Source organism: Fonsecaea monophora, assembly GCF_001642475.1.
Source record: "Fonsecaea monophora strain CBS 269.37 chromosome Unknown Scaff6, whole genome shotgun sequence".
Lineage (NCBI taxonomy): Eukaryota > Fungi > Ascomycota > Eurotiomycetes > Chaetothyriales > Herpotrichiellaceae > Fonsecaea > Fonsecaea monophora.
The window spans coordinates 105,110-128,687 of record NW_019173937.1 but is presented as its reverse complement, the minus strand read 5'-3'; the positions used below and the strand labels follow the sequence as shown (position 1 = coordinate 128,687).

The following is a 23,578-nucleotide window of genomic DNA, read 5'->3' as shown; positions in this document are numbered from 1 at the left end:
GGGAACAAGTTGCATAAAGCGAGGTCAGAGCCTCATGCGCCAGAGACCTGATGTTCCTGCCGGGCGTGTCTATGCGCTTTTTGTCCATGGACCCCCAATACTGCGGTCCTGTGCAAAGCTGCGCTGTTGAGTATGAGTACAATGACCATCCCTCTTGAACTGTAAATTCTCCATGCTCAGACACATCTCAAACAATGCTCTCCAGTTCTCTGGCATACTCGACCATGTGGCTGATCACCTCCTTCTCGTCTCCGTCCTCCAGCTTCTTCGCCGCCTCCAGTCCTGGGAAATATATCCTCCCTTCTTCCAAACTCCAACCCTGCTCCCGGGCAAATTCCATGACAGCGCCTTCGGACTCTAAGAAGAGGAGGTTTTTCGCCGAGGCAATGGGAAGGGACGGATAGGAGCGCGCGGCGCAGGAAGCGATTTCGACGCGGATGGTGTTGATGAGGATCTAGTGTTCACGTCAGCAAACTTTTCTAAAAACAGCGCAGGAAGGTGGTTGTCCATACGTCGGAGAACAAGCCAAACTCTTCACCTGGCACGTCTCGCCCATTTGTCTTTCGCCAGACCTGGTCGTAGCTACCTTCCATAAGACTCCTCTCCACCTCCATAGGGTATTTGATGTATGGGTCGGCCTCGACGCTGGAAGACCCATTTGCCCCTTCCGCGACAATCAGGGACTCCAGGAGGGTGTGGAATCCCGCATAATCACCTTGGCTGAGTAACAGAAGCAGGTACAGTCCCGTGAGTTTCGATCGATCCCTGGAAGGCGTCTGTTGCAGGCCCGGGAAATCGTAGAAGGGCTGTAGCTGTGAGTAATACCTCACGAACGACTCGGGGTCTCTTGATCGAATGGAGAGAAGGGCGCCGGCCTCCAATATCGAACGAGCAGTTGCTAGTGTCTGTGAGGGGGTTTGAGGAGAGGGAATCAAGGCATTCTGTTGGAGGAGGGCAAGTTTTGCCTTTTGTAACTGTGACTGCGCTTGAGACGGGTCGTTGTGGCTCAGAGATTGTTGGAGAGTGTGCAGGATCGAGTCGAGGGAGGGCGATTGTGAGGACATGGCTGCGGGCATCTTTGCTCTGCCTCTAGAGGCGCGAAGGGCAATGGCGAGTATTTGGAGACTTCCAAACGCTCCAGGAATACCTTTGGTGACGAGAGCAGGTTTGGTATAATGTTGAGTGTCAAAGCAGAATGAGGTTCAAGAAGGATGCGTCTAATGCAATAAGGGCGTGTAGTCCGACTCTTGTATTTTGAACGCCTACTGCGCGGTGTGCATGGTCAAGATGGTTGAAGACAAGTGAGGCTTGCGAGTCGCATCCAGCCTGCTGTCTAGGTCCTGCTGGTTTTATTGGAGAATCTACTAACCTAAATTGGTCAAGCACAGCCTTGCCTTCACTTTCATCCCTTGTCCCTGGTCGGATTCCAAGGCGATCAATTGTGGGCGTATTTCTATCTCTGAGGCGAGAAGTATACTCATCTAAGCTATAATACATTTCTAATATCTCTCGTACACTCCACCACACCGTTCATTTCTATACCACCGAGAAATCTTTGAACACTCAACCCGGATTAGCACGGTTTACAACACTCAGACAATAGCCAACAGCTTCCGCGAGATCTGAAGTCGTGCAAGACAAATAAATATGCCCCCAACCACTAGTGCACTTCCAGCATACATTGAAAGGGAAAGGTAACCGGACTTGATCAATTGGCCACTGATGGGGGAGCCGAAGAGTCCGCTGGTGATAGGGAACGTCAGCTGTCGAATCCTGGAGGGAACGCATAAAGACACCAAACTTACGTCAAGGAGACAATTCCCATAATCATCCCAACAGCAGTACCATAGGCCTCGGGCGCGGCCAGCTTCGTTCCACACGACACCTGGAGACTCAGGATGGACTGGGGTAGCATAGTTGTTAGTAACACTTGACGTCTCATTCAGGCAAGACCAACTTACACCAGAACAGAACCCATAAGCCAAGCTCCACACCACAAGACCTGCCGACGACTGGGTAGCCGTCCAGCAATATGCAACCACTGCAGATGTCATCGCCGCTAGTGAGCACATGTTGAAATGTCCATACTTGTCAGCGGCCCAACCAGCCGAAATTCTCCCGAAAAATGAGGCAGCATTGAGGATGGAAACCAGGTAGAAGGCGAAACTGGTGGATAGACCGAGGCTGACGGCGTAGGTTGTCACGAAGAAGAAAGGGGAGAACATTCCCAGGTAGTATATCCCAATCCCAAGACAAAATGTGAGAAACACGCGACTCTTGAGAATCGACAAGTCTGTTTTCTTTGATTGCTTTTCCTGCGCGGCTGGGACATTCTCTTCGCTCGAGGTCTTTTCCGATGCTGGTGACCGGACAGTGATGCAGGTAACTGCCACGAGCGGAAGCATCGTGAAAGCAATGATGCGGATGGTCCAACCGAAACTGATGTCGTGTTTGTATAGAAGTTGATCCACCATTATGGGCCAGATAACCCCACCCAAGGAGGAGCCTGCGATCGTGAAGCCGGTCGCCAGTCCGCGGTTCTTGTTAAAGTGACGGCTAACCATGGCAAAGACAGGACAGACGAGAAAGGCCTGTCCTATGCCCAGGAGAAGTCCTTGTGCGAGGAAGAATTGGTAATACTCATGACACAGGGAGATCATGAACATGGCAAGGAGGGTCGCTGTGCTTCCAATGATAAGGAGAATCTATACCAAATTAGCTGAGCAGATCTGATGGTGTACGAACCTGTCTGGATGGTACGTACCGTGGGACCCATGCGATCGACCAAAAGGCCTGCTGGAGCTGCGGCGAGGAAGAACACAAATGTGGAGAAGGATCCAATCCAGGATATGTCAAACTCGGACTTGTCGGCCAATTGATGATTCCGGTAGTAGTCTATAAAGAGGCCGAACGCATTGAGGAAGCCGACCGTGCAGAAGGCTGACAAGGCCGCGCCAACGATAGTGAGAACCGACCTGGTACTGTGCGAGGAATGTTAACGAGCGTTATTTGAACGGTGAAGAGTACTAACTTGAATTCGCGGGTCTCATTTTGAGGCTGACGAGGCTCAAGCTTCTCGGAGTCTGAAGCCATACTTAGTTTCAAGTCTTGTGCCATGTTGGAAGAGTCAAAGAGGCGGTTCGCAGGATCGAAAATCCCCGTCGGCGACTTGAAAGAGAACACGGCCTTTTATCAGGGTCTTCAATCTTGAGCAAGATGGAGAGTCCATGGATCTGGGTATCCAATACATTGTGTCTCTCGGTTGGAACAGTGGGACGTAGCATAGTGCTAAATTGTCGAGTACAAGACAATTTGTTGCAACCTGTGGCTGAAGGGATGGACACAACGCACGAGAATTTGATGTATCTAGAGTGGCCGTAGTGGATCCGGACCTTCCACGGAGTTTCCTAGTGCAGCGCTATCAGCTTCCACGTCGATTTCTATTGGCTGATACCCTGAAAGTGGCACATGACTCTCACGTTTTGACCAATAGAAGCAAGGAGTGCAGCTAGCACAGACGTTCCCTTTCGGCATGGCCAAATTCGAACCTCCCTCACCTTCTTCATGATGCAGTGGGCAGAAATTTGCAACTAGATTGTCCTGAGACTTCATCAATAACGCAATATTCATCCCGCATTTAGCCAGGTATTCCATAGATGGCCCCTGGAATGTCCGCGGTATAAGGTCATCCTGTCTGTTGACCGTCCTGTCAAGCCTCGCAGACGCAGACAGGAAGAATGTTCTCTTCGGGTGCACCTGTGCCTTCAAATCCCTCGAAGAGGCCTCGGCAAGAACCCATATCTTGCCAGTTCTGCAGATCGAAAAAGCTGAAATGCAACAGGCAGCACCCATGTTCGAACTGTGCATCAAGAGGGCTTGCCTGCGATGGTAAATTCGTGTCACCTGGCCGCCGACCACCCGCGCTGGTGGACGATCCGGATGACCAGTCTGTTCTTGCGCGGTTGAAACGACTCGAGGACATTGTCATTGGAAGAACACCCATCAAGGAGACGACAGGCACCGGCCCTGAAATATCATCGTCTGTGGCTCTTTCGAGAACGATTCCCTCTCCGAGCGTTGCCTGCCTTTCACCGGCCTCGGAATACGAACAAGCAGTTCAAAACTTAGAAGGGACTGGTGTTGGGCCCGTACCATGGGTATTACCACGAGGCCATGACATCCGCATGGTGTCCATACGCCAAATATCCCTCGAAGCCGCTAAAACGTTCCATTCCCAGTCAACCTCGAACTGTCTTTGTCTTCCCCCGAGGGCTGAAGCATCGCTTTTGCTGGACCACTATTTCCAACATATCGACGATCTCCAACATGTCGTCCACGTGCCGACTGTCCGCAACATGATGCAAAATCTCTATGCCAACCTAGAGCAAGGTCTCCCTATCCTTCCCTCTGAACTTGCACTCTTGCTGAGCATCTTGGCAAGTTCTTCCAACCTTGCCATGTACTTCTTGGGAGACATCGAGCCGTCGTTTTCGGCCTCTGACGTGGCCCAAGCGTCCTCCCTCTGGATCAACACCACGCTGGAAGTAATAGAGTCTTCTCGTCGCACGACCCCAAGCCAGTTGGAGGATGTCCAGGCTGCCATCATCCTCGGCTTCCTTCTGTTCCATAGCGAAGGATTTTCAACCAGAGCCCGTCATTTGTTCGCCGGTGCCGTCATAATGGCACGCGATCTCTCGTTGCACAAGACCGATGCACCGGGCAGTGCTGGGAGCCAGCGGGCCGTATTGGAGACCGAAATAAAACGAAGGGTCTGGTGGCATGTTGTGGCAACCGATTGGTATGTACCTGCTTCTCGAGCGCGGTCCCTCCCTCAAACTGCTCACACGTGTCTCGAAGGTTTCTCGGTCTCAGTGGAGGTCCTCAAGAGGGGACATACTTCGTTCAGCCGCGACATATTCGCGTGAATAAGCCGATGAACGTCAACGACGAGGATCTGCGAGAGGGCACTGTTCCCATAGACAAACCCTTGTCGGAGCCGACCATCATGTCATACTATATCCAGAGGATCAAACTCGCCGACATCTGCCGCAGCGTCGTCGACTTGATGCCGCTGTCCAGCCTAGAACTGGGGACAGTCGACTATCAAGATGTCATCAGACTTGACAGTAAATTCGAGTCGTTCCTTCAGGAGTTACCCTCATTCTTCAAAATCGACGAACACCATATTCGAGAAAGTGAACCGGTCATGCGTCGATACCCACGGATGCAAGTACAGCGTCTCACATTGGGCATGATCGGACATACCAGACGGTGTAAACTTCACCAGCCCTTTCTCATCCGCCGCGCCGTGCAGCGCCATTATGACTACTCTCGGCACATATCGCTGAAGTCGGCCCGTGCAGTCATTCGGATGAAGACACTCATTCGTCTGGATGAACCGGGCAGTTTTATGGCCGCAGTCGCGAAGAATACTGGTGTCGTCTACCACATCTTCATGGCAACCATTGTTCTGGTAATGGACCTGTGTTTCAACGAGGCTGCCGAAGGGGAAGACGACGCCGCCCGCAAGGCCGAGGTCGCGGAAGCATGCCGGATGCTGGAAGAGGCCAAATCTCAGTCGGGGATGGCGCACGAGTTTCTCGAATCCCTCCTGGACGTGCTCAGAAAGCACAAGGTTCACTTGCAGGCGTCTGACCTCCCTGCGCCTCGTGCTGCCAGTGAGCCGTCGGCCCAGCAGCTTGTTCAACCTCCTATACCTCTGGATCCTGGTGGACAACAAGCCCCCCCACCCTATGATAGTACCTGGGGCTCTGAAGACATCAGTCAGCACTACCTGTCCGACTTCGACGAGATCTGGAAGGAGTACGTCGAGTTGGGTCCCAAGATGGGGATGCCAAGCTGGGACAGCCTCTTTTCCGACCTTGATTCGAGAATGTGAGTGCGTTCTCAAGCTGCTAGCACAGGATCTCTTCGATACTTCGCTTTTCCTAGACAAGAGCTCTCCACTCGAACATAGTATATTTTATTGGACATATTATACACCTTTGTACTGTGTAGAAGAAGGGTTATTTCCTCACCCTCCTGGCATGCCTGACCAGATTCTCGATGACACCTTCAAATGCTTCCTTTTCCTTTACCAAACCATCCCTTCGTTTTAACCAGTACTCCAAGACTTCACTTGTCCTTGCTGTCAGCTCGTTTAATTCCTCCACGTGGCTCTGTAACTCTTCGTCAGTTAAGCCTTCAAGCTTTTCTTCGGTGGTGGCGCAGAGGCGTCGAACAGCTGCTAGGTCTAGCTCAGGCGGCGGAGGAGGTCCTTTTGGTTTCCTTGAGCGAGGTACTCTTTGGCCTTCTTTGGCGGCACCTGATTGTGAGCTGTCGATCGAGGCAGAAGAGTCATTTGCCCCAGCTTGCGCCTTGAGACGTGCTAGAGATCCTGTTGTCTTATCCCCTTCCGATCTGCGTGACGAGGGTTCTAAATTGATGTCTGGTAAAACAAGCTTCTTCTGCTTGCTTGGCGGTAGAATTTCATCCAGGTCAACTGGTACCCCAAGACTGACCAGGAACAGTCGCCGGATTCGTGATTGCGTCCAATTGGGTGGTTGGAGAGGGGGTGGTGTGATCAGTTGCTTCCAGAGTGAACGTGAGCGCTCCGAGGGGAAGATAGGTGAGGAATCCGAGATCGGTTGTTGTGGTGGAATTCGAGAGGAGTAGTCAGTCGTAGTGGCAGGGAACATGGCATCTAAGTGCATTTGTGCCGCAGCGAGGAAATCTGGTATTGATGAAAGCGCAACAGACTCAACCAGGGGCTGTAGTTGAAAGGTCTATCAGCACATTAGACGGCAGGAACGAATATGGGAAACTCACGAATGCAGTGGCTGGTATAGAACTTGATTGTGAAGTAGATACAAGAGGTGGCGACTCGATAGTTTCAGGTTCTTCAAAGCCATCGTCAAAGTCCCCAAAGTCATCCTCTGCCCCAGCTTGTGCGCCTTCTTCAAAATCATCGAAATCGTCTCCGAAGTCGTTGTCATTACGGTCGTTGCCATCATTGTCGTCATCGTCGTCGTCGTCGTGTAAAGTGGACCTCCGTCTTGTGGCGTTCAAAGATCTGTTGAGGATGGGTGACCCTGAATCAGGTCAATGGTCCTCCTAAAAGGCTGGTTCATTCACTGGATTTACCTGCTCCGTTGCCCTTCTTCTCGGTGATATCTGGAGAAGCATCAAGCGTTCTTTTTTTATGGGCTTCTGTGCCTGGAACTTCGCCATGGGCAGGAAAACTATCAACTCGGGTAACGATAGTTGCCGGCACCGGAACATTGGGAGAAGAGGAAGATCCTTCTCCTCCTCCTCCCTCCTCATCGGTGTAATGGTGTAGCCTCCCAGGCTCGGGATTCTTCAAAATGACGTCGGGAACTGCATCCATCTGCCTCTGAATGTAGGCCGAAGTCTTTGGAACTTCGCCGTAACTGGGAGACTCTGGGTCTAGAAGCTCAACCACAGTCCGAGGTATGAGAGTACCACCAGGAGTGGTGGGTGGTTCCAGCAGTTGAGAAGAGCGTTTACTGAGGCGACCTTCTTGGACAATCTCGACCTCGTCAGGTACAGCATCAAGGACCCGTTTCTCGTATGCAGGCGTGCCGGGGACTTCTCCATATCGTGGCTCATCGTCGACCTTTTCAATGCGTGTCTTCGGAATCGGGGATGCAGGAGTTACTGGCCGAGAGGGTCTTTTCTGGCCTTCTGAGGCATCCGAGAAGTGTTCATCTTCGCCTTCTGACGATACTGTGGTCGATATTAGTGCCCGGAATGGCGTTAATCAAGGATCCAGAGGTTGTCATACACTCATGAGCGCCGGGATCCTCTAACTCGACACTCTTCCTAGGAGGCTCAAGGTGCAGACTGTCTCTCGACGATGATGGTCTGGACATCCTTGTGTTTGGACAAAGGATCTGCCTATTCTCGATTTCAAAGTCAAATTCCACGGAACAGAAGGCTGGGTGAGAAGAAGGTAGAGGTGGAAAGGGTGGAATGGTCAGAGTGAAGAGGCATGCAGTTGGTTCAAGGCGCAGGCCAGCATTGGCGTCGGTTTCCATTTTGGGCACCAACTCCGCGAACCACTGCGTCTACACCAACTTTTTGCTCCGCGCCTAGGCGCGTCCTGTTCATACCTCGCCAACTGCACCCTTCTGCCAACACCAATCTTTGAGCATTAACAAAACAATTCATCTGCTCTTATCTACGTCCAGTGCCTCCTCCACCGTTCCACGCTTGATCTCCTGCGATGCCCTCTCCCTAGATTCCTCAGAGCTCATACTTTGGAAATCCCTTTCCTCGTTTCGCGAAGATGGCTTTCAATTTTAACCCGCCTTCTACAAGCGGTGGAAGTGGGCAGTCGCCATTTGCAACTTCCAATACACCAGCATCATCGGGAGGAGGTCTCTTTGGAAGTGCACCAACATCGACAGCAAACACGGGGTCTTTCAGTTTTGGCGGGTTCAACTCACCAACTACCGCGCCTACAACATCTACTCAGCAGCAAGGGTTTTTGGCTACTGGTGGTGCAAAAGATAACAAGCCTGCTGCCTTCAACCCCTTCGGACAGCAGAGTGGCGGTTTGCTCAATTCTGCGCCCAAGAACCTCTTCGGGTCGAAGACGGACAGCAGTGATACTACCAAGCCAGCCTTTGGAGGATTTGGAGGGTTTGGCACGCCAGACAAGTCATCTACGCCAGCAACATCCGGCCCATCTTTGTTTGGCTCTACAACCCCTGCTACCAACAAGCCATTCGGTCTCGGTACGACTTCGACCACTCCAGCTGGACCTCCTCCGGCCAGCTCAGCCTTTGGCGCAAGTACAGGCGGTGCTGGTGCAGGCCCGGGCATTTTTGGCACAAAGCCAACTGAAGATGCGTCCAAGCCTACATTTTCGCTTGGTAACCCTACCACGGCAGCCTCGTCGACTTCCACAAACCTCTTTGGTGGTCTATCTGGCGGGTTTTCTTTCCCAAAACCAGCTGCGTCCACGTCCACCGTAACCCCGTCATTGACTGCTGCTTCTGCTCCCGAACAGAAGGCCTTTTCGCTTGGCCAGCCTACCTCCAACGCAACGAATACTTCAGCACCGGCAACCTCGCAACTATCTGCTGCTCCCATTTCAGGCACCACACAAAGTCTTTTCGGGAAACCAGCAGCTACGGACGCTTCTGGGCCAGCCGCAAAGCCGAGTTTTCCATCATTCGGGCAGCCTTCTGCAACACAGACTTCAGGCGCAGCCACGCCTGCTCCTGCCTCAAAGCCTCTCTTCCCAGGGTTCAACCTTGGTGGAACTTCCAGCTCGGCTCCAGTAACCACTTCAGCCACCACGACTGCACCCGCAACTACCGCAAACCTGTTTTCTTTTGGGGCTCCAGCCACCGCGACGACATCTCAGCCTGCCAGCACTTCTGCCCCTGCGGCAAGCCCTTTCTTTGGCAAGCCGGCGACAGCGACGGCGACAACACAGCCTGCTACTACATCGGCCCCTGCACCTAGCGCTTTCTCGTTTCCCAAACCGGCAGCACCATCAACTTCACAACCTGCTGCCGCTATAACGACGTCTGCTCCGACAGCTGGGACCGCCACTGCGCCGAACCCATTTCAAGGCACTATTGGCGGCCAGACATCAACAACGGGTCCAATCCCGCCGGCTCAGTCCCGTCTTCGTAATAAAACCATGGACGAGATCCTTACCCGCTGGGCAACTGACATGTCCCGTTATTCAAAAGAATTCAAGGACAACGCAGAGACCATTGCGCGGTGGGATCAACTGATCGTTGACAACTCATCCAAGATCGATAAACTGTACGTGCGCGCTCGAACATGCGAACGGCAGACCATGAGTGTGGACATGCAACTTGCCGCTGTTGAGAACTCACAAGTGGAGTTAGAGTCTTGGTTAAGCAAATACGAGAGCGATGTGGATGAGATGCTTGCCAAAGATTCTTCTACTCCTAGTGAGATGGGCGGACCGGACCAAGAGAGGGAGAGGACGTACAAACTTGCGGAGAAGTTGGGCGAGAGACTAGAGGAGATGGAGAGAGATCTGGAAAGTATGGTCGATGAAGTCAATGCGGCAAATGCGACCCTGAGCAGGAGCGGAAAGGGGGATGAACCAGTAAGCAGAACTGACCTCCAATATCGATTTTGTGGAGTGTTGGAGCTAACAAGCCTGTGGCAGATCACACAGATCGTCAAGATCCTCAATTCGCACCTGATACAGCTCCAAGCTATCGATCAAGGAACTCAGGTTTTACAAGAGAAAATTGCAGGGGCACAAAAGGCGGCAGGCCAACTAGGTTATCTGAGTGGCTACAAGTCATCTTCGACAACCGATGGAAGCAACACTGGTGCAGCCGTCCAGGATTTCTATCGGAGTTATATGGGGAGGAGATCATGAGATGGAAATGGATTTAATCAGTGTCTCTGCCAGCAAATCAGGTGGCATTCTCCAATGAAGGGTGCTTTTGGTACTTTTGAGATACAAGGGAATGGGGTGACGGACACCTCGGCCAAAAAACTGGGAAGTTTTGTAAGACTACACCGATCAGATATTCACGAGTTCGAACTGGGGAAATCGGACTCTCGTTCAATGTGGGAGTGAAGACATATGATATTGCCAGACCGGCAGCCGAACTTCTGTACAGCCGTAGATTCATGATTGTCCTTTGAGCTACCGAATAGTAATTCCATTGCCCTGTGTTTTGGCGCCATCCTCCAGACTTTCTTCCCAGCATCGTCGTCGCCCTCTGTTCATGGGTGCTGAGCGCCCAGTGTCAATTTAGAGGACAAAGATGCCGAATACATTTAGTTGCCCTTCGTATGTTGAGGATCTTCACCACCAGCGTCCCGCTCCAGCTCTTGAATATGCTCATCCAGTTCATCGAGATGCTTCCGTTGTTGAGCGAGTTTCTCCTTCAATTTTCTCAAGCTGTTATTTCAAATGTAGCCATAGGTTAGTCACTATATCTCTTCCCCTCATTGGTATTGATGTTGAATGTCAGCACGTACCTCTCCATCTCTTTTTCTCTGATGAACTTGGTTTCGCTGGCTTGCTCGCGTCTGGTGAAGGCATCACTGTTTTACATTAAACAAGGTGTTAGCAGAGGTGTCGATGGTTTCGTGTTTGCACGTCTGCCCCCCCAAAGGGACCGAGGAACTCAGAGCTCAGAGATCAAGCAGAAAAACAATAACAATAACTTACCCAGCAGCAGATCCACCAGATCTGAGTCCTCCAGTATCTCCTTCGGAAGCTCGCATGGCAGTGATGGAGAACGACCGACGGATTGAGGGAGCCGCAGAAGCTCTTGCGAGCTTTACGGCTTGTGTTCGTAGCATTTTCACGGATGGCAAGGGTGGATTGAGGATCAGATTGATTGAGGGAGTACGGTTGCTAGATGTAGGAAGTAGCAGTTGATGTTGAAGCCGAGCGGGCTTGATTTGAGGAGCTTGACTCTGCTTGGTAGATGACGGGCTAGCAGCTGTGGAGCAAAATGACAAAATGACGACGATAGCACGGAGAAGCCGACCAGAGTAGTACCTCACCGTATGGTCGAGCACTGAACCCTACGGAGGAGCGAAGTTTCCAGCTGATGGCAGCAATAGGCACGTGATGTATTTTTCATCAGTGTCCGAAGAATACCGTAAAAGCGGCAAAGGGGGCTTATTAGCAGTTCAAGGGCATGCGACAGGGGGAAGCCACCTCGAGAGACAAAGTTCAAGGACTTTGATGCGCGGATTTGTGTCAGGCAATCAAATCTCCATCCGAACTGTCAATGCGTGTCGATGAAACAAGTGAGGCTGGGAAGGAAATTTGAATGCAGGAGAATCAAGCAGCGGCATGTTATGTCAGTGGCAGCAGCACCAGACAGTGGCCCAGATGACTGATGGGCCTTGGTGTCGCCCCTGCACCTTAATCGGGGCCAAGCCTCTCTGGCTTGTGATTCTCTCCTGGGTTCCCTCCCCCTTCGCTCCTGACGCCCCGTTTGGGGCCTGCACATTCTCCAGTCGCCAGCCCAGTTCCCACCAAGTAGTGCCTCCCACCCTGTTCCTCCCACTCCCTGCGGCTACCTTTTTCACTAACTGTAGGCGACACCTGCAGGCTTGCGCACACTTCCCTTCGTCTCTTTCTTTCTTCCATACCAACAACACCTTTTTGCAATCACCACCACCCTCTCTCTCTGCCTCTCGGATCACCTGCAATCTTGCTCGATCTCTCAAATCGTGACCTGTGCGAATTCCATCGACCTCACTATTTTCTACCAAGGGTAAGCTGCCACCCCCAGCATCGTCACCTCCTTCTCCAGCGGTCTACACACGTACCCCACGTCTTCTAGCACTTGCACGGGACTACCTTCAACTGCGCCTCTGGTCGCTCGAGCTTCAGCTGGATGTAGGGGCGTGCCCTGGCTTCGCGCGAGTGTCTTGATGCGTGTCACTCACCCTTTGACCGCGTTGTCCGCATGCGATCCCAACAGAATGGCCTCATTGACGTCAATTTCCGCTCCTGAACTGTCCATCCACCATCTCTGTTTTGCACAGCTTCGATGGCGGCGGAAACAGAAGGAATTTGTCTTTTGTCCATTATCTCTAATCGCAACATCAAAAATCACTCCTTGTTCCTCTCCTTACTACCGTCCGGGCCTATTGATTAATGTTTACGCATTTGTTTGCGTTGGATGACTTCGCTAATCAACCACCATCCGCAGGTCTCCTTTCCTTTTTGAATCACTTCGTTGTGTCGAACATCAAAAATGGGTGTAGAGGAGTCAGTCTACTTAGCAAAGCTTGCGGAGCAAGCGGAGCGATATGAGGGTAATGTTATCCTTCCCCACTCTAGTCTGTCCTCAGCTAATGCCTGGAGCAGAGATGGTTGAGAACATGAAGGTCGTTGCCTCTGCAGACCAAGAGCTCTCCGTCGAGGAGCGAAATCTCCTATCCGTTGCCTACAAGAACGTCATTGGTGCTCGGCGTGCTTCTTGGAGAATCGTGACCTCCATTGAACAAAAGGAGGAATCGAAAGGCAACGAAGCCCAGGTCAAACTGATCAAGGAATACCGCCAAAACATCGAGAAGGAACTCTCCAAGATCTGTGAAGATATCCTTGATGTCCTCGACAAGCACCTGATTCCATCTGCTCAAACCGGTGAATCCAAGGTATTCTATCACAAGATGTAAGCCGACGTTTCCCTATTGGCTGTAGCAAGTCTGACCTGTTGAATAGGAAGGGCGACTACCACCGTTACCTTGCTGAATTCGCTACTGCCGAAAAGCGAAAGGAATCTGCGGACAAGTCTCTCGAGGCCTACAAGGCTGCTACCGAAGTCGCCCAGACTGACCTTGCGCCCACTCACCCCATCCGACTGGGTCTTGCCCTGAACTTCTCTGTCTTCTACTACGAGATCTTGAACTCCCCCGACCAAGCCTGCCACCTCGCCAAGCAGGCATTCGACGATGCTATCGCTGAACTCGACACCCTGAGCGAAGAGAGCTACAAGGACTCCACGTTGATCATGCAACTGTTGAGAGACAACTTGGTGAGTCATTAGTACACCCGAAACCGTACCTTTTCCCCACTAACACGGGTTTAGACTCTCTGGACCTCTTCCGAGGCCGAGCCTCAGGAGGCACCAGCTGCTCAGTCAAGCGAAGCCCCCAAGGAGTCCGAGGCGGCACCTGCAGCGGAGGCAAGTGCAGAGAAGGCTGAATAGAGGGAACATGGCATTACCTGGCCATGATGTCCGTTGGCAAAGATATCCCGCGAGCAGACAACAAGGAAAGGCTGGGCGGCAGCATCACTTGCTACAATCTTTCCCACTTATCATCCTCCCACTGATATCACCATCCCTTTATCACCGACGGCCTTTTTGCAGATGGAATATGGCAGACAAGAGAATCTGCGGCGGCTGTGCGACTACCAACAATCCTGCGATGGAAGAGTAGGTGCTTTAGGTACTTTTTTTAGACCCAAGGACACAGGAGAAGAATAACAATATGTGATCGGATCATTGTTTCTCCATATGCGTAACATTGTGGGTTTCGTTCTCACTGGTTCGATATTGTCTGCTTGTTCTAGTTGTCTAGCTGCAGTATCTGATTTTGGTACGAGGTGATGGTCTTGGGCAAGATCGTCACTGGCATTGTCGCGGTTCACGCCGATTAACTGTAAAAGAATCCGTAGCTGAGCAAAATTCTGTGCGATCGATGATATTAGATTGGCTGATATAGATAGTGACAAAGTGTCGAGCCAGAGCCTTCGAAAGTGAATGCAGCCCCAAAAAAACTATGGAAATCCAGAAGCCCCCAACTGAGAAATACGCTCTCTGCAGCAACTTCCATTGGATCGATGGTTCACGGTGTCTGTGACTTGTGACTCGTACTGTTTTCCCCCTTTCTTTTTACTCTTCCACGCGTCCACTCCGTCTTCGTCTCGGAAGCATCACCATCACCACCACCACCACCATCATCACTCAACCCCCAAGGTCTTCCTCCCTCAGCTGCACTCTGTCCCGCGCCGTACATCGCCTTTTCGGCGACTTTGTGTTTGAGCCCAGCAAGCTATGCAAGCTATGCAAGCTATGCGAGCTACTTCCTTATGTATTCCCGCCTCAGGCTGTGTGCCCGCCCTTGAATAAGCGGTTATACCCCCAGCAGGTCATGCAGAGGTCCTCGTCGGTGCATTGGCCGGCGCGGACGAGCTGTTCGCGACTCTGGAGCATGTCGTATCCGAACGATGGGGTGGACGGGGTGTCGTGAGGATGGGGCAAATCGGTCTGAATCCCAGCGAAAGCGGAGGATGAGGATGAGTGTATACGAGGCGACGAACAAGACGAAAGCAAGGCGCGGGCGCTTGGGAGAATGGGATTCGGCGTGGTGGTATCATCGCGCTGGCGGCCGAAGGGGACGCCATAGCCATAGCCATATCCAGACGACGTGGCTGGGTCGGTAGTCCCGGGTTCTTCGTCCCTTTCGGTCGTGGTCGTGGCACAGGCTGTAGCTTTCAACGGACCGATGTCGCCGTCGTCACCGGTGTCGCTGTCGCTGCCACCGCTGCTGCGTGAGGATGAACCAGGACTCCCGTGGGATCGGGAGGAAACGCTTGCGGTTGCTGTGCTGCTGCCGGGTGTCATGCTCGGCGTAAAAGTCATGGCTAGCGGCGATGAGGTTGTCTCGAGGACTTCCACGGCGAGGGGACCTTGGGGCAGGACAGGCAAGACAGGGTCAGTATCATGAGTACCTCGGAGCTGGCCATCCTTGGACACTACTGCGCCCTCTTTCTCCTTTTCTTTCTTCCCCTTCACCTGGCCACAACCCCTTGCCTCGTCGCCCGCGAGGTCTTGTCCTCTGCTGTTTCCAGGCTCCTCACCTCCTGAGCTGTGGTTGTGACCGTTGCCCTTGTCACTACCATCGACCACAAGCACATCGCCCACGGCATTGACCCACTGCCCATTGCATCGCTTGAAGTACAGCGCCTTGGCTAAGGAGCTGGTGGCGAGATATTCCTCCAAGCGCTCCTTCTCGGCGGAGAGGATGGCGCGGGCCTCATCGTGGGCAGCGACATTGATCATGCGTCGCACAAGAGCCGCCGGAGTAGTAGGCTGGCTGTCGGTGAAGTCGCTGGGCGGCAAAGTGGAAGTAGATTGGTACCTGCCCAGATCTAGAACAGTATCCTCGCCCAACAGAGCATGCATGTCCGCGTCCGGGTCGATGTCGAGCTCGGGCCCTAGGTTGCAACTGATGCCGCTGTCCAGCAGAGCGGCGATGTTCCTCAGCCTCTCTCGCGCGTGCTGGTCCGTCTCGACCACCGCCGTCCTCGGCTTGAACACCAGGTCCGGTTCGTCCGAGTAGATACACCCGCCGCCGTGGGCATATGTGATTTTGGGCTGCGGCAGACCCAACTCACGTACCCTGCCCGAAGCACTTTCGCCCGGAATGTGATGCATCCTGCCAGCCTCTGTGGTATGCCCTTTCTTTGTGGGAGTTCGCTGGGTAACTGTAGTGTTCTCGGTCACCGTGGTTACCTTGACCTCCTTGCGCAGGTCTTCTCTTGACTTGAATGTAATTGTGCTCGTGACTGTGGGGAACGTCGGCACAGGCGAGTACAACGGGTGGACCAATGTACGGAGCTCTTTCAGAACGGCTTCATCTAATGCGGTGGATTCGGTTCTGGACTCGCAACCACAAAGATTAGCTCCTCTCTCTCTCTCACACACACACACTCTCTCTCTCTTAATTGACTCTTGTATGCATTGCAAGGAAAGGGAGGGACAGATCATGGGTATCGAGCTTCACAAGAGCGCGAGACAGCTAGAAGTTGTGTCTATGGCTTCAAAGCCAAGGGATTGAACAGTCGATCTTGTAAGGCGTCTCAATGGGCTTCACAGAGATGCATGCCGATCTTAACCATAATCCACGTTCACCATGGGATGACGGCCACAGGCTCATCAGTAGCAGGACTGAGTAGGTAAATGCCATGCTCTGAGTCCCGTCAAGACGATCCTGGTGTCAGTCTCACCGTCATAAGTGACCAACTCAAACATTGCCGAGGAAACAAGCACAAAGACAGAATGATAAGCGCATGGACGAGGGGGAATCTCAGCCATCATGCACCTCCACTCCAAAGACACTTTGAACTTACATGTCTTTGTGCTTCTGACAAATCTCAAAGGTGACTTTGGTCTCGCCATCGCAGGTTCTGAGCTCGTGAGCACGGACACAAACTGGACAGGCCTCATAGATATCATGACCCCATTGGAAGGAGAGTGGGCGAGGAAGTGCAGTTTCGAAAACAATCAAGAACACCATCTTGCTCAGTCTCAGCTCAATTTCAGTGGTGAAGGATAGATAACGAAGGGAAGGGAAGAAGTGTGTGTGGACGAGGTATCTATAAGGAGATAATTCGATCAGGTCTATTCACAGACCATCAGTGTAGATTCAACAGGGTGTCACCATGCTGACAAGTGGTGTGAATTTATACCTCAAACATTTCTCACTCAAGTATCTCTGTATCACTGCGCTTGCTGTTCGATAGGTTGCTGGACACGACCATTGAGCCCGTTGACGACCTTGAGAGTGTTGACAAAGTGTGGACGAGACCAAATGCTTCGTTCATTCTTGTAAAACTCTTGTTGTCCCGAACTCAATTCGTGCTCCCCCAATCGTCCTGTCCATCTGTGGCTCTTGGTGATATGGCACTTCCAGCTCAAATGATCCTATTCATATTGTTTCCCACACCACCGAGGGACTGTGGCCGATTTGGCCTCCTTAGGAAAATTGGAAGTGATCGCCTTATTGATAGCCATTGCAGGAAATCGAATTCCACCAGGCTTCAGACATGAAAACAGTCAGCTCTGTTGACAGCGAATATATTCCGACGTGATGTATATACACGTGCCTCGGGAAGTTCAGATGAGTTCGTGCGCTGGTTGAGACTAGTCTGTCTGTGCATGAGAATCTCCGCCGAATACCAGGATTGACGATGCCGGGAGGTATTCACGTCCACGCCATCTACCTCTCCATCCATAGTAGGGGATTGTCCACTTGAATATTCCTCGACGACTTGTCATTGTGGACGACCAAGTCCTGTAGAACCGGGAAGAGGAGGTTATATTCGATATGCCTCTTCCAATTTGATGAGAAAGCTTTGGTTCTCTTCGGCCAGCGATCCTGCGATATGGCACTAGCTCTTGTGGTTGAAGCATACAGATTTGCCAAAGAGATCACTCGTTCTCTGTGACTCCGGGAACAGAGAGGTTGCCGAGTACAAAGCAGCGCAATGTCAGTTCATCGGAATGGATTTTCGGACTTTGATTCCGAGACAACTGGTCTTTCTGCTGAAGGTGTCCTGACAATACGTTGTAAACGATGGCAAAGGCCAACACCAAAAAGGCACAAAACCACCAAGTCAACAACATGGACGGCCCACCAGAGCTTGATGTTCAGACCGCACGTTTGAATGCGGTACCTCCATTCACCAACATCGTCTTCGAACCAAGCACTGAGAAGTCCTGCATTGCCCCCGTAATCCCCCATCATGCTGCGGAGTGTGATTTCTCGAATTCCTGTATGTGCATTGCGGTGATTTGCGTCCCGCCATTTGCAGCTGTCCCACGAGGTTTGCTGATTTTCTCCAGTGCCATCTGCTGATGTGGCCATGGTCGATCCAGAGGGGATGAAATGCCAGACATCACAGCCCTCGTGGTCGTGGCCAGTCAGAATGAGACCCTTGCGACCTTTGCCTTGAGCTGGCACTCCGATATCGCCGCTCATGCCGAACAACGCCTGCAAAGTACCCCTGTGACTCGTCTGTTCGCTCAAGTGATTCTGTTCTCTCACTCCATGGGGTTTATAGACTCCGCCGCCATCGTCATCACCCCAATAGTCAAAAAAGGGGGGATCGACGCAGACTCCTTCTTTCTTGTGAAGTGGTAGGTGTGTGAGCAGAAGTGTGAAAGACGAGCTATCTTCAACAGGGCGCAGACGATGAGAGATCAGATCGTTCAGATACCCAAAAGTTTCGGCCTGAACTTCCTCTGATAGCGCAGGGGAGTCTAGCACGAGGCTGTTCAAGACAATCAGGTGCAACGATGGCTGGGTTTCGGTCTCGATCGAAGTATTCGGGCTGCTTCGATGGGGATATCGGAACCTGACGTCCCAATTGGCCCTCCCAAAGACCTTTTCAAACCGATCCATCCTCTGTCGAGAAACATCCCCGGCATATCCAATGTCGTGATTGCCAGCGATATTGATGATTCGGTGCTTCCAATCGGCATCATCCATCTCGAAAATGGCTCCTTGCTCTTGATTGTACAGGCTCGTGACGTCTTCTTCCACCTTACGAGCACCAGCAAAGACTCTATTCCAAAACCTCCACCCTCTCCACGCGAATTCTTCATCCGTGACCCATTGGCTACCGATGAGGTCTCCAAGCACGGCAACGTGGGTAGGCTTTGTCCACCAATGAAGTGTTCTATATATGTGCCCCAAATAGTAGTCGTTTCCAAATAGATCAAGTCGTTTTCGGAGGGTTTGCAGTGCTTCAGGCAGGTTCTTGAAAACGACTTCCTGCACAATCTCATACGCAGAGGACAGCCAATATTGTGGTTCTTCAGTTGATAGTTGCGCCCAATGCTGCCTTAGCCTAGGCAACAACCCATCCTCGGGCCTGGGAAGGGAGCTGTCCCCTTCAAGCTGCGGATCAGCGAGAGCCAGCAGTCGGAAAGGGATATGTGGATGGTCGGAGTGCGCGTCGAGGTCGGGCCAAGGTGACCAATGTTGGTTGAGGGTCTCAGTGAGCGCGGTGACAGAGGAGAGATCTCTCGACGGAAAAGCACAACCGTGGAAAATCGGATAGAGGTAGAGATAGGTGGTCAAGCAGATGGCAATTGGGGTCAGAAGGCGCAGCAACTTGTCTGCAAGTCCATATATGTACATCGAAGCCAAATGGAAACAAGACCTGAAGAGCAGAACCAAAACACAAATACAGAACAGAGAAATCCCAAGAAGCTTGACTTTGTTGTCGCGCGTGAAAGAAAGAGAGAAAGAGAGAGTCTCTCTACCCTCAAGCGCGACTTGAGGAGTTGGAAACGCGGTTGTAAAGCGCAGCTCGCAACGCAACGCGGCTCCCGCCACCCACCCGCAATGTACGACACCTGGTTGGTCAGCCTTGCACATATCAGGCTGACCACTGACTGCTCTTTATTTTGCATAAGAGCTACCAAGGTAGTGCGATTGCTTCATTCACAGCCTAGAGTGCAGACAAACAGACATTCCGTATTCCAGGAGAAATATATTATATGCAGGGTAAGATAAATAAATCCTTCTCGTGTGTCATCATGTCTTTATTTCCCGTTCTGCATCATCCTCGGGACGTGCTGTTGTTCCACTCGTGAGGCCTGTGCCTATCTGGAGATTCATGTCCGACGCGTTGAAATCCAGTCCTTGGATATTCAGGCCACTTTCTTGCTCACCCTTCTCTTCCTGCGGGGTCGGTCTCTCTGCCAACTCGACTATGTCTTCTGTGCCTTTCAGCGCTGGGGGCCGTTCCTTTCTTGCCCGGGCTTTGGCCAAGCTTATGGTCTTTTGCCGATTTGTAGTCTCAAAGTTTGCTAAGTCATGTTCGATGGTGGCCTTCAGAATTTCAGCCATCCATTTCCGTCCCGCAGTAATGTTATCAACCTGGAAAACATGAATAGTAGGCTTTGTGAATTGTACCGCTCTTGAAGCTCCCGCCTTGGGAGGGACAAGCTTGAAATAGAAGGGGGAGCTTCCGCTCGAGTTTCCCGTCACATTCGGCGAGGTCTCTGTCGATGACCCGGGGGCACTGATGGAAGGTGTGGGCTTCGTTCCCGTTATGGTAGCTTGAAGTGAGGTAATGGGATCAGCAGTAGTCACAAGGACCTTGTGTCCCGAAATATCGATGATCCCTTTTTCCTCTGTATCATTCTCTGAGTAGTAATACGACAGCCGCCGGCCTCGTAGGATGAACAGTCTGGGTTTCCACTGGGATACAATGCCGCTGGATCTTTTCTTCATCCAACCGTAATGATCACAATGCTTCCGTGCTTCCGCAGGGGATATTTGTAGCAGACCTCTCGTGTAGGCGCTCGTTTGTCGCTTGGTCTTTGGATTGGTACGCAGGGGGGTCTTCGTATGCAATAAGGGGCCCAGTTGTTCAGCTGTTCCTTTTGAAGAAGTGTCTGTGTTGTCCATTTCGAAGCTACGTGATGTCGCGGATGGAGTTTGTGAGCCAGAAGGTGACGCGGTAGGACTCTCTCTCAATGCCTCGGACGTAATGTTTGAAGAACTGGCGGCTTCCTTTTCATTTCCAGTAACAGCCTCGGATGCTGCTCGGATACCCAACAGTCTTCGCGCCTTTGTTGATGATGCCCAGGGAGCTGCCGCTGTTCCAGTAGCAGGAGACGCCGTCCCACTAACAGGCTTGGGGGACGATAGAGCCGAGAGACCACCATCCTCCAAATTTGTCACCGTGGGTGACTGTGCGATTGGAGAGCGCTGCGTGGACGGATTCCTCGCACTCGCAGAACGGAACCGACCTTTATATGATCTGCTGTGATATGCTTTTGCGGCCGAGGAGAGCGAGGAGGTGGCCCTGAAGGAATCAAGGCTGCTGAGTCGCGAATGTCGTTTTACGCCGAGAGCATCCTTGGACGAGTCATCAAGTACGCTCGATTGGCGGGAATGGCCCACGCTTTCAATACCTCCTCGCTTCTTGAGGAGGTTCTTCGCTTTCCTGTTATCGACCTCATTCCCACTGAAGTAGCCCCGGTCGAGATCGATGGTAGAGAGCTCGCTGCTGAACCCAACATCTGCGTCCAAATCCACGCTTATCGGTGGATTGCCGATATGAAGCCTGAGCGAAGGAGTACTACCGTCGGTGTTGGCAGTGGTTGCGTTGCTCATGGACCAATCTTTATCGAAAGATGCATTCTTCTTATGTGGAGGGGATAGACTGGCGGCAGCTGGCGTGGCAGTCTCCGGAACTCCTGCTTTGGCGAAATCTATCGAGGAATGGCGACGAGACTGATTCAGTTCTCGTATTGAAGAGGCCGACCGCCGTGATGGAGAGTCAGTAGCCATCGAAGCTCTCCAAGGAGACGGGGGTGTGCTCCGTCCAAGCTGGGACCGGGTAAAAGAAGACGGAGACATGGGTTGTTCGGAAGACGGCGGTGAGTTAGGTATGCCATACGAGTGAGTGTGCTGTGACTGGCGGATAGATAGTCCCGGTTCTTCCAGCAGACTTGGTATTCGTGGCAATATGGTGGTGCCTCGTGCTTGAATTCGTGTGACATCCTCGTTGGACCCATTCGGCTTTAGGCTGCTTTTTCGCGACGCTGTGCCATTGCGGACCTGATTCTGAAAGTCTCTGATCTTGTGCCAGGTCTTCAAACGCCGGCCCATCAGGCCAAAGTCGAATTCCTTCATATGAATAAAGGACTGGTCCATCTCCAACAAGACATCGCCAGTTATCTCCTGCTCTTCGAATATATCACAGTGCTTTGGGTCAACACCAAGGCTTCTCAGGTACTCAGCCGTCTCTTTCGCATCCCATTGCTTGACGTCAGCTTCCGTTGGGCGCGCATTGTCCTCGCTATCGGTTTCAGGGCCGGCGATATAGGAGGCTCGGTCGAGGTGACTGCTGTATTCGCTCTCCGAATCCTCCATCAAAGCCAGTGGCGGCGACAGACTCTGACGCGGCGTGCTCAGGTCCGTAATGTGTTCATTTATAACGCTTAATGTTTCATTCATAACTGGACTGTCCTCTCCACTTGCTCTGCCTGACAGTGCCTGACTGATGCTCCGATGAATATATTGGGTGGGAGAAGCGGGTATAGAGCTTCGTAGCGGTAGAGTAGACTGTGGGGTTGGGGACGAGGAGAGGCTACGGTGACTGGAGGTGTCGGTGGTTGAGTTTGCGTGTTTGAGTGGCTCGCTCGTGGACTCGATTGATGGTTTCGCAAGGATTTGAGGGCCTTTGACGGCTGGAGCACCCACAGGCGCGAAGTTGGGGGGAAGCTTAGCGGTATAGACTGAGCACATGTCAATCACTTAAGAAGAATGAACTAAGAGTCCAGTGTGGGAAAACGACATACCACCAGGAAACAGGCCTGTCGTCCTTGTACCAAGATGCTTGCCTAGGTACCAGCCATCACCAAAGCCGTCATCCAACTCAACCAACTCGATCTGATCGGTTTTTCGGAGCGTCAACTCATCGGCACTTCTGGCGTCGAAATCATCTAGATCGAGACCGTCAGCGAGGCGTCTTTGCACATGGCAGTGAAGCGGCAGATGTAACGCACGGATGGCCACAAGGATGTCCCCGGGCTGTAGGTTGGCCCGCGGGCGCTGTTGAAGAGAGGTGGACATGATGTGAAGACCAGGCGTCAAGACGCAGGCATGCGAGCGCAGCAATGACCTGGCTACCCAAATAAACGGTCGATGAAAAGTTGTTGTGGAGTTGTCGGGAGATCGACCAGACGCGCAGTGACAAGTGGCTGCATGATAGGAATTGCGCTTTCCAGTGCCCTGGCAGGTTGAAGGACGTGAGGAAAGGTTGAGATGGTGAAAAGAAATCGGTCAGGAGAGTCGCACGAGGTTGGTGGAACGGAAAAGTAGGAGTAATTGATATTGCGCAGGCTGATCTGAGGGTGATGCCGCCGTCCGACGACGAGTTGTTTGACCAATGTGACAGTTCACCTTGTCGGCTACACTGTCATTTAGTGGATCTCAGTGTCTTTGGATGTCCTTAGGCGAGGTGTATGGGTAGAAGACAACAAAAGTGTCTGCGGCGTGCCCTTGACCGCACCGCACCGCACCCTGTGTATTGTTTCTCTTCACTCCTCAATAATGTTACAATGGTCAAATGAGGCCACACGCGCAACGAGCCAGCCAGCCTGTGGAAGCTAGGCTTGCCAGGATAGCCTGCAGGGGAATCTCCCCCAACCGTCGGTGGCGTGCCCATGATTCGCCGCCCTCGATGCCTAGTGACCCCTCCCTTCATCTGGCGCAGCGCAATCCAGAGTGAGGCATTCAATTGGCTTAACTAGCTGCTAGCCTGGCA

The 23,578-nt window shown here is 52.3% G+C and overlaps 10 protein-coding genes across 10 annotated transcripts; 3 read left to right on the top strand and 7 right to left on the bottom strand.

Moving 5' to 3' along the window:
- Positions 1-187: 187 nt before the first annotated feature.
- AYO21_01551 (hypothetical protein) lies at positions 188-1,076 on the bottom strand (the record flags this gene model as incomplete). The annotated part of the gene is made up of 2 exons (XM_022651533.1): positions 188-454; positions 513-1,076. 2 exons carry the CDS (start codon positions 1,074-1,076, stop codon positions 188-190), a joined length of 831 nt encoding a protein of 276 aa, XP_022516046.1.
- Positions 1,077-1,592: 516 nt separating this feature from the next.
- Positions 1,593-3,117, bottom strand: AYO21_01550 (hypothetical protein; the record flags this gene model as incomplete). Its single annotated transcript, XM_022651532.1, has 5 exons — positions 1,593-1,743; positions 1,806-1,903; positions 1,962-2,705; positions 2,765-2,981; positions 3,032-3,117. The coding sequence occupies 5 exons, from the start codon at positions 3,115-3,117 to the stop codon at positions 1,593-1,595; spliced, it is 1,296 nt and encodes a 431-aa protein (XP_022516045.1).
- A 768-nt stretch (positions 3,118-3,885) lies between these two features.
- On the top strand, positions 3,886-5,899 carry AYO21_01549 (hypothetical protein; the record flags this gene model as incomplete). Its single annotated transcript, XM_022651531.1, has 3 exons — positions 3,886-3,888; positions 3,948-4,798; positions 4,858-5,899. The coding sequence occupies 3 exons, from the start codon at positions 3,886-3,888 to the stop codon at positions 5,897-5,899; spliced, it is 1,896 nt and encodes a 631-aa protein (XP_022516044.1).
- Positions 5,900-6,026: 127 nt separating this feature from the next.
- AYO21_01548 (hypothetical protein) lies at positions 6,027-7,892 on the bottom strand (the record flags this gene model as incomplete). The annotated part of the gene is made up of 4 exons (XM_022651530.1): positions 6,027-6,770; positions 6,829-7,091; positions 7,144-7,746; positions 7,805-7,892. The coding sequence occupies 4 exons, from the start codon at positions 7,890-7,892 to the stop codon at positions 6,027-6,029; spliced, it is 1,698 nt and encodes a 565-aa protein (XP_022516043.1).
- Positions 7,893-8,308: 416 nt separating this feature from the next.
- Positions 8,309-10,399, top strand: AYO21_01547 (hypothetical protein; the record flags this gene model as incomplete). Its single annotated transcript, XM_022651529.1, has 1 exon — positions 8,309-10,399. One exon carries the CDS (start codon positions 8,309-8,311, stop codon positions 10,397-10,399), a length of 2,091 nt encoding a protein of 696 aa, XP_022516042.1.
- Positions 10,400-10,806: 407 nt separating this feature from the next.
- AYO21_01546 (hypothetical protein) lies at positions 10,807-11,337 on the bottom strand (the record flags this gene model as incomplete). Its single annotated transcript, XM_022651528.1, has 3 exons — positions 10,807-10,930; positions 11,011-11,076; positions 11,204-11,337. The coding sequence occupies 3 exons, from the start codon at positions 11,335-11,337 to the stop codon at positions 10,807-10,809; spliced, it is 324 nt and encodes a 107-aa protein (XP_022516041.1).
- A 1,530-nt stretch (positions 11,338-12,867) lies between these two features.
- On the top strand, positions 12,868-13,709 carry AYO21_01545 (hypothetical protein; the record flags this gene model as incomplete). The annotated part of the gene is made up of 3 exons (XM_022651527.1): positions 12,868-13,172; positions 13,223-13,535; positions 13,590-13,709. The coding sequence occupies 3 exons, from the start codon at positions 12,868-12,870 to the stop codon at positions 13,707-13,709; spliced, it is 738 nt and encodes a 245-aa protein (XP_022516040.1).
- An 897-nt stretch (positions 13,710-14,606) lies between these two features.
- Positions 14,607-16,803, bottom strand: AYO21_01544 (hypothetical protein; the record flags this gene model as incomplete). The annotated part of the gene is made up of 2 exons (XM_022651526.1): positions 14,607-16,164; positions 16,637-16,803. 2 exons carry the CDS (start codon positions 16,801-16,803, stop codon positions 14,607-14,609), a joined length of 1,725 nt encoding a protein of 574 aa, XP_022516039.1.
- Positions 16,804-17,781: 978 nt separating this feature from the next.
- On the bottom strand, positions 17,782-19,431 carry AYO21_01543 (hypothetical protein; the record flags this gene model as incomplete). Its single annotated transcript, XM_022651525.1, has 1 exon — positions 17,782-19,431. One exon carries the CDS (start codon positions 19,429-19,431, stop codon positions 17,782-17,784), a length of 1,650 nt encoding a protein of 549 aa, XP_022516038.1.
- Positions 19,432-19,830: 399 nt separating this feature from the next.
- AYO21_01542 (hypothetical protein) lies at positions 19,831-22,884 on the bottom strand (the record flags this gene model as incomplete). Its single annotated transcript, XM_022651524.1, has 2 exons — positions 19,831-22,547; positions 22,611-22,884. The coding sequence occupies 2 exons, from the start codon at positions 22,882-22,884 to the stop codon at positions 19,831-19,833; spliced, it is 2,991 nt and encodes a 996-aa protein (XP_022516037.1).
- Positions 22,885-23,578: the final 694 nt, after the last annotated feature.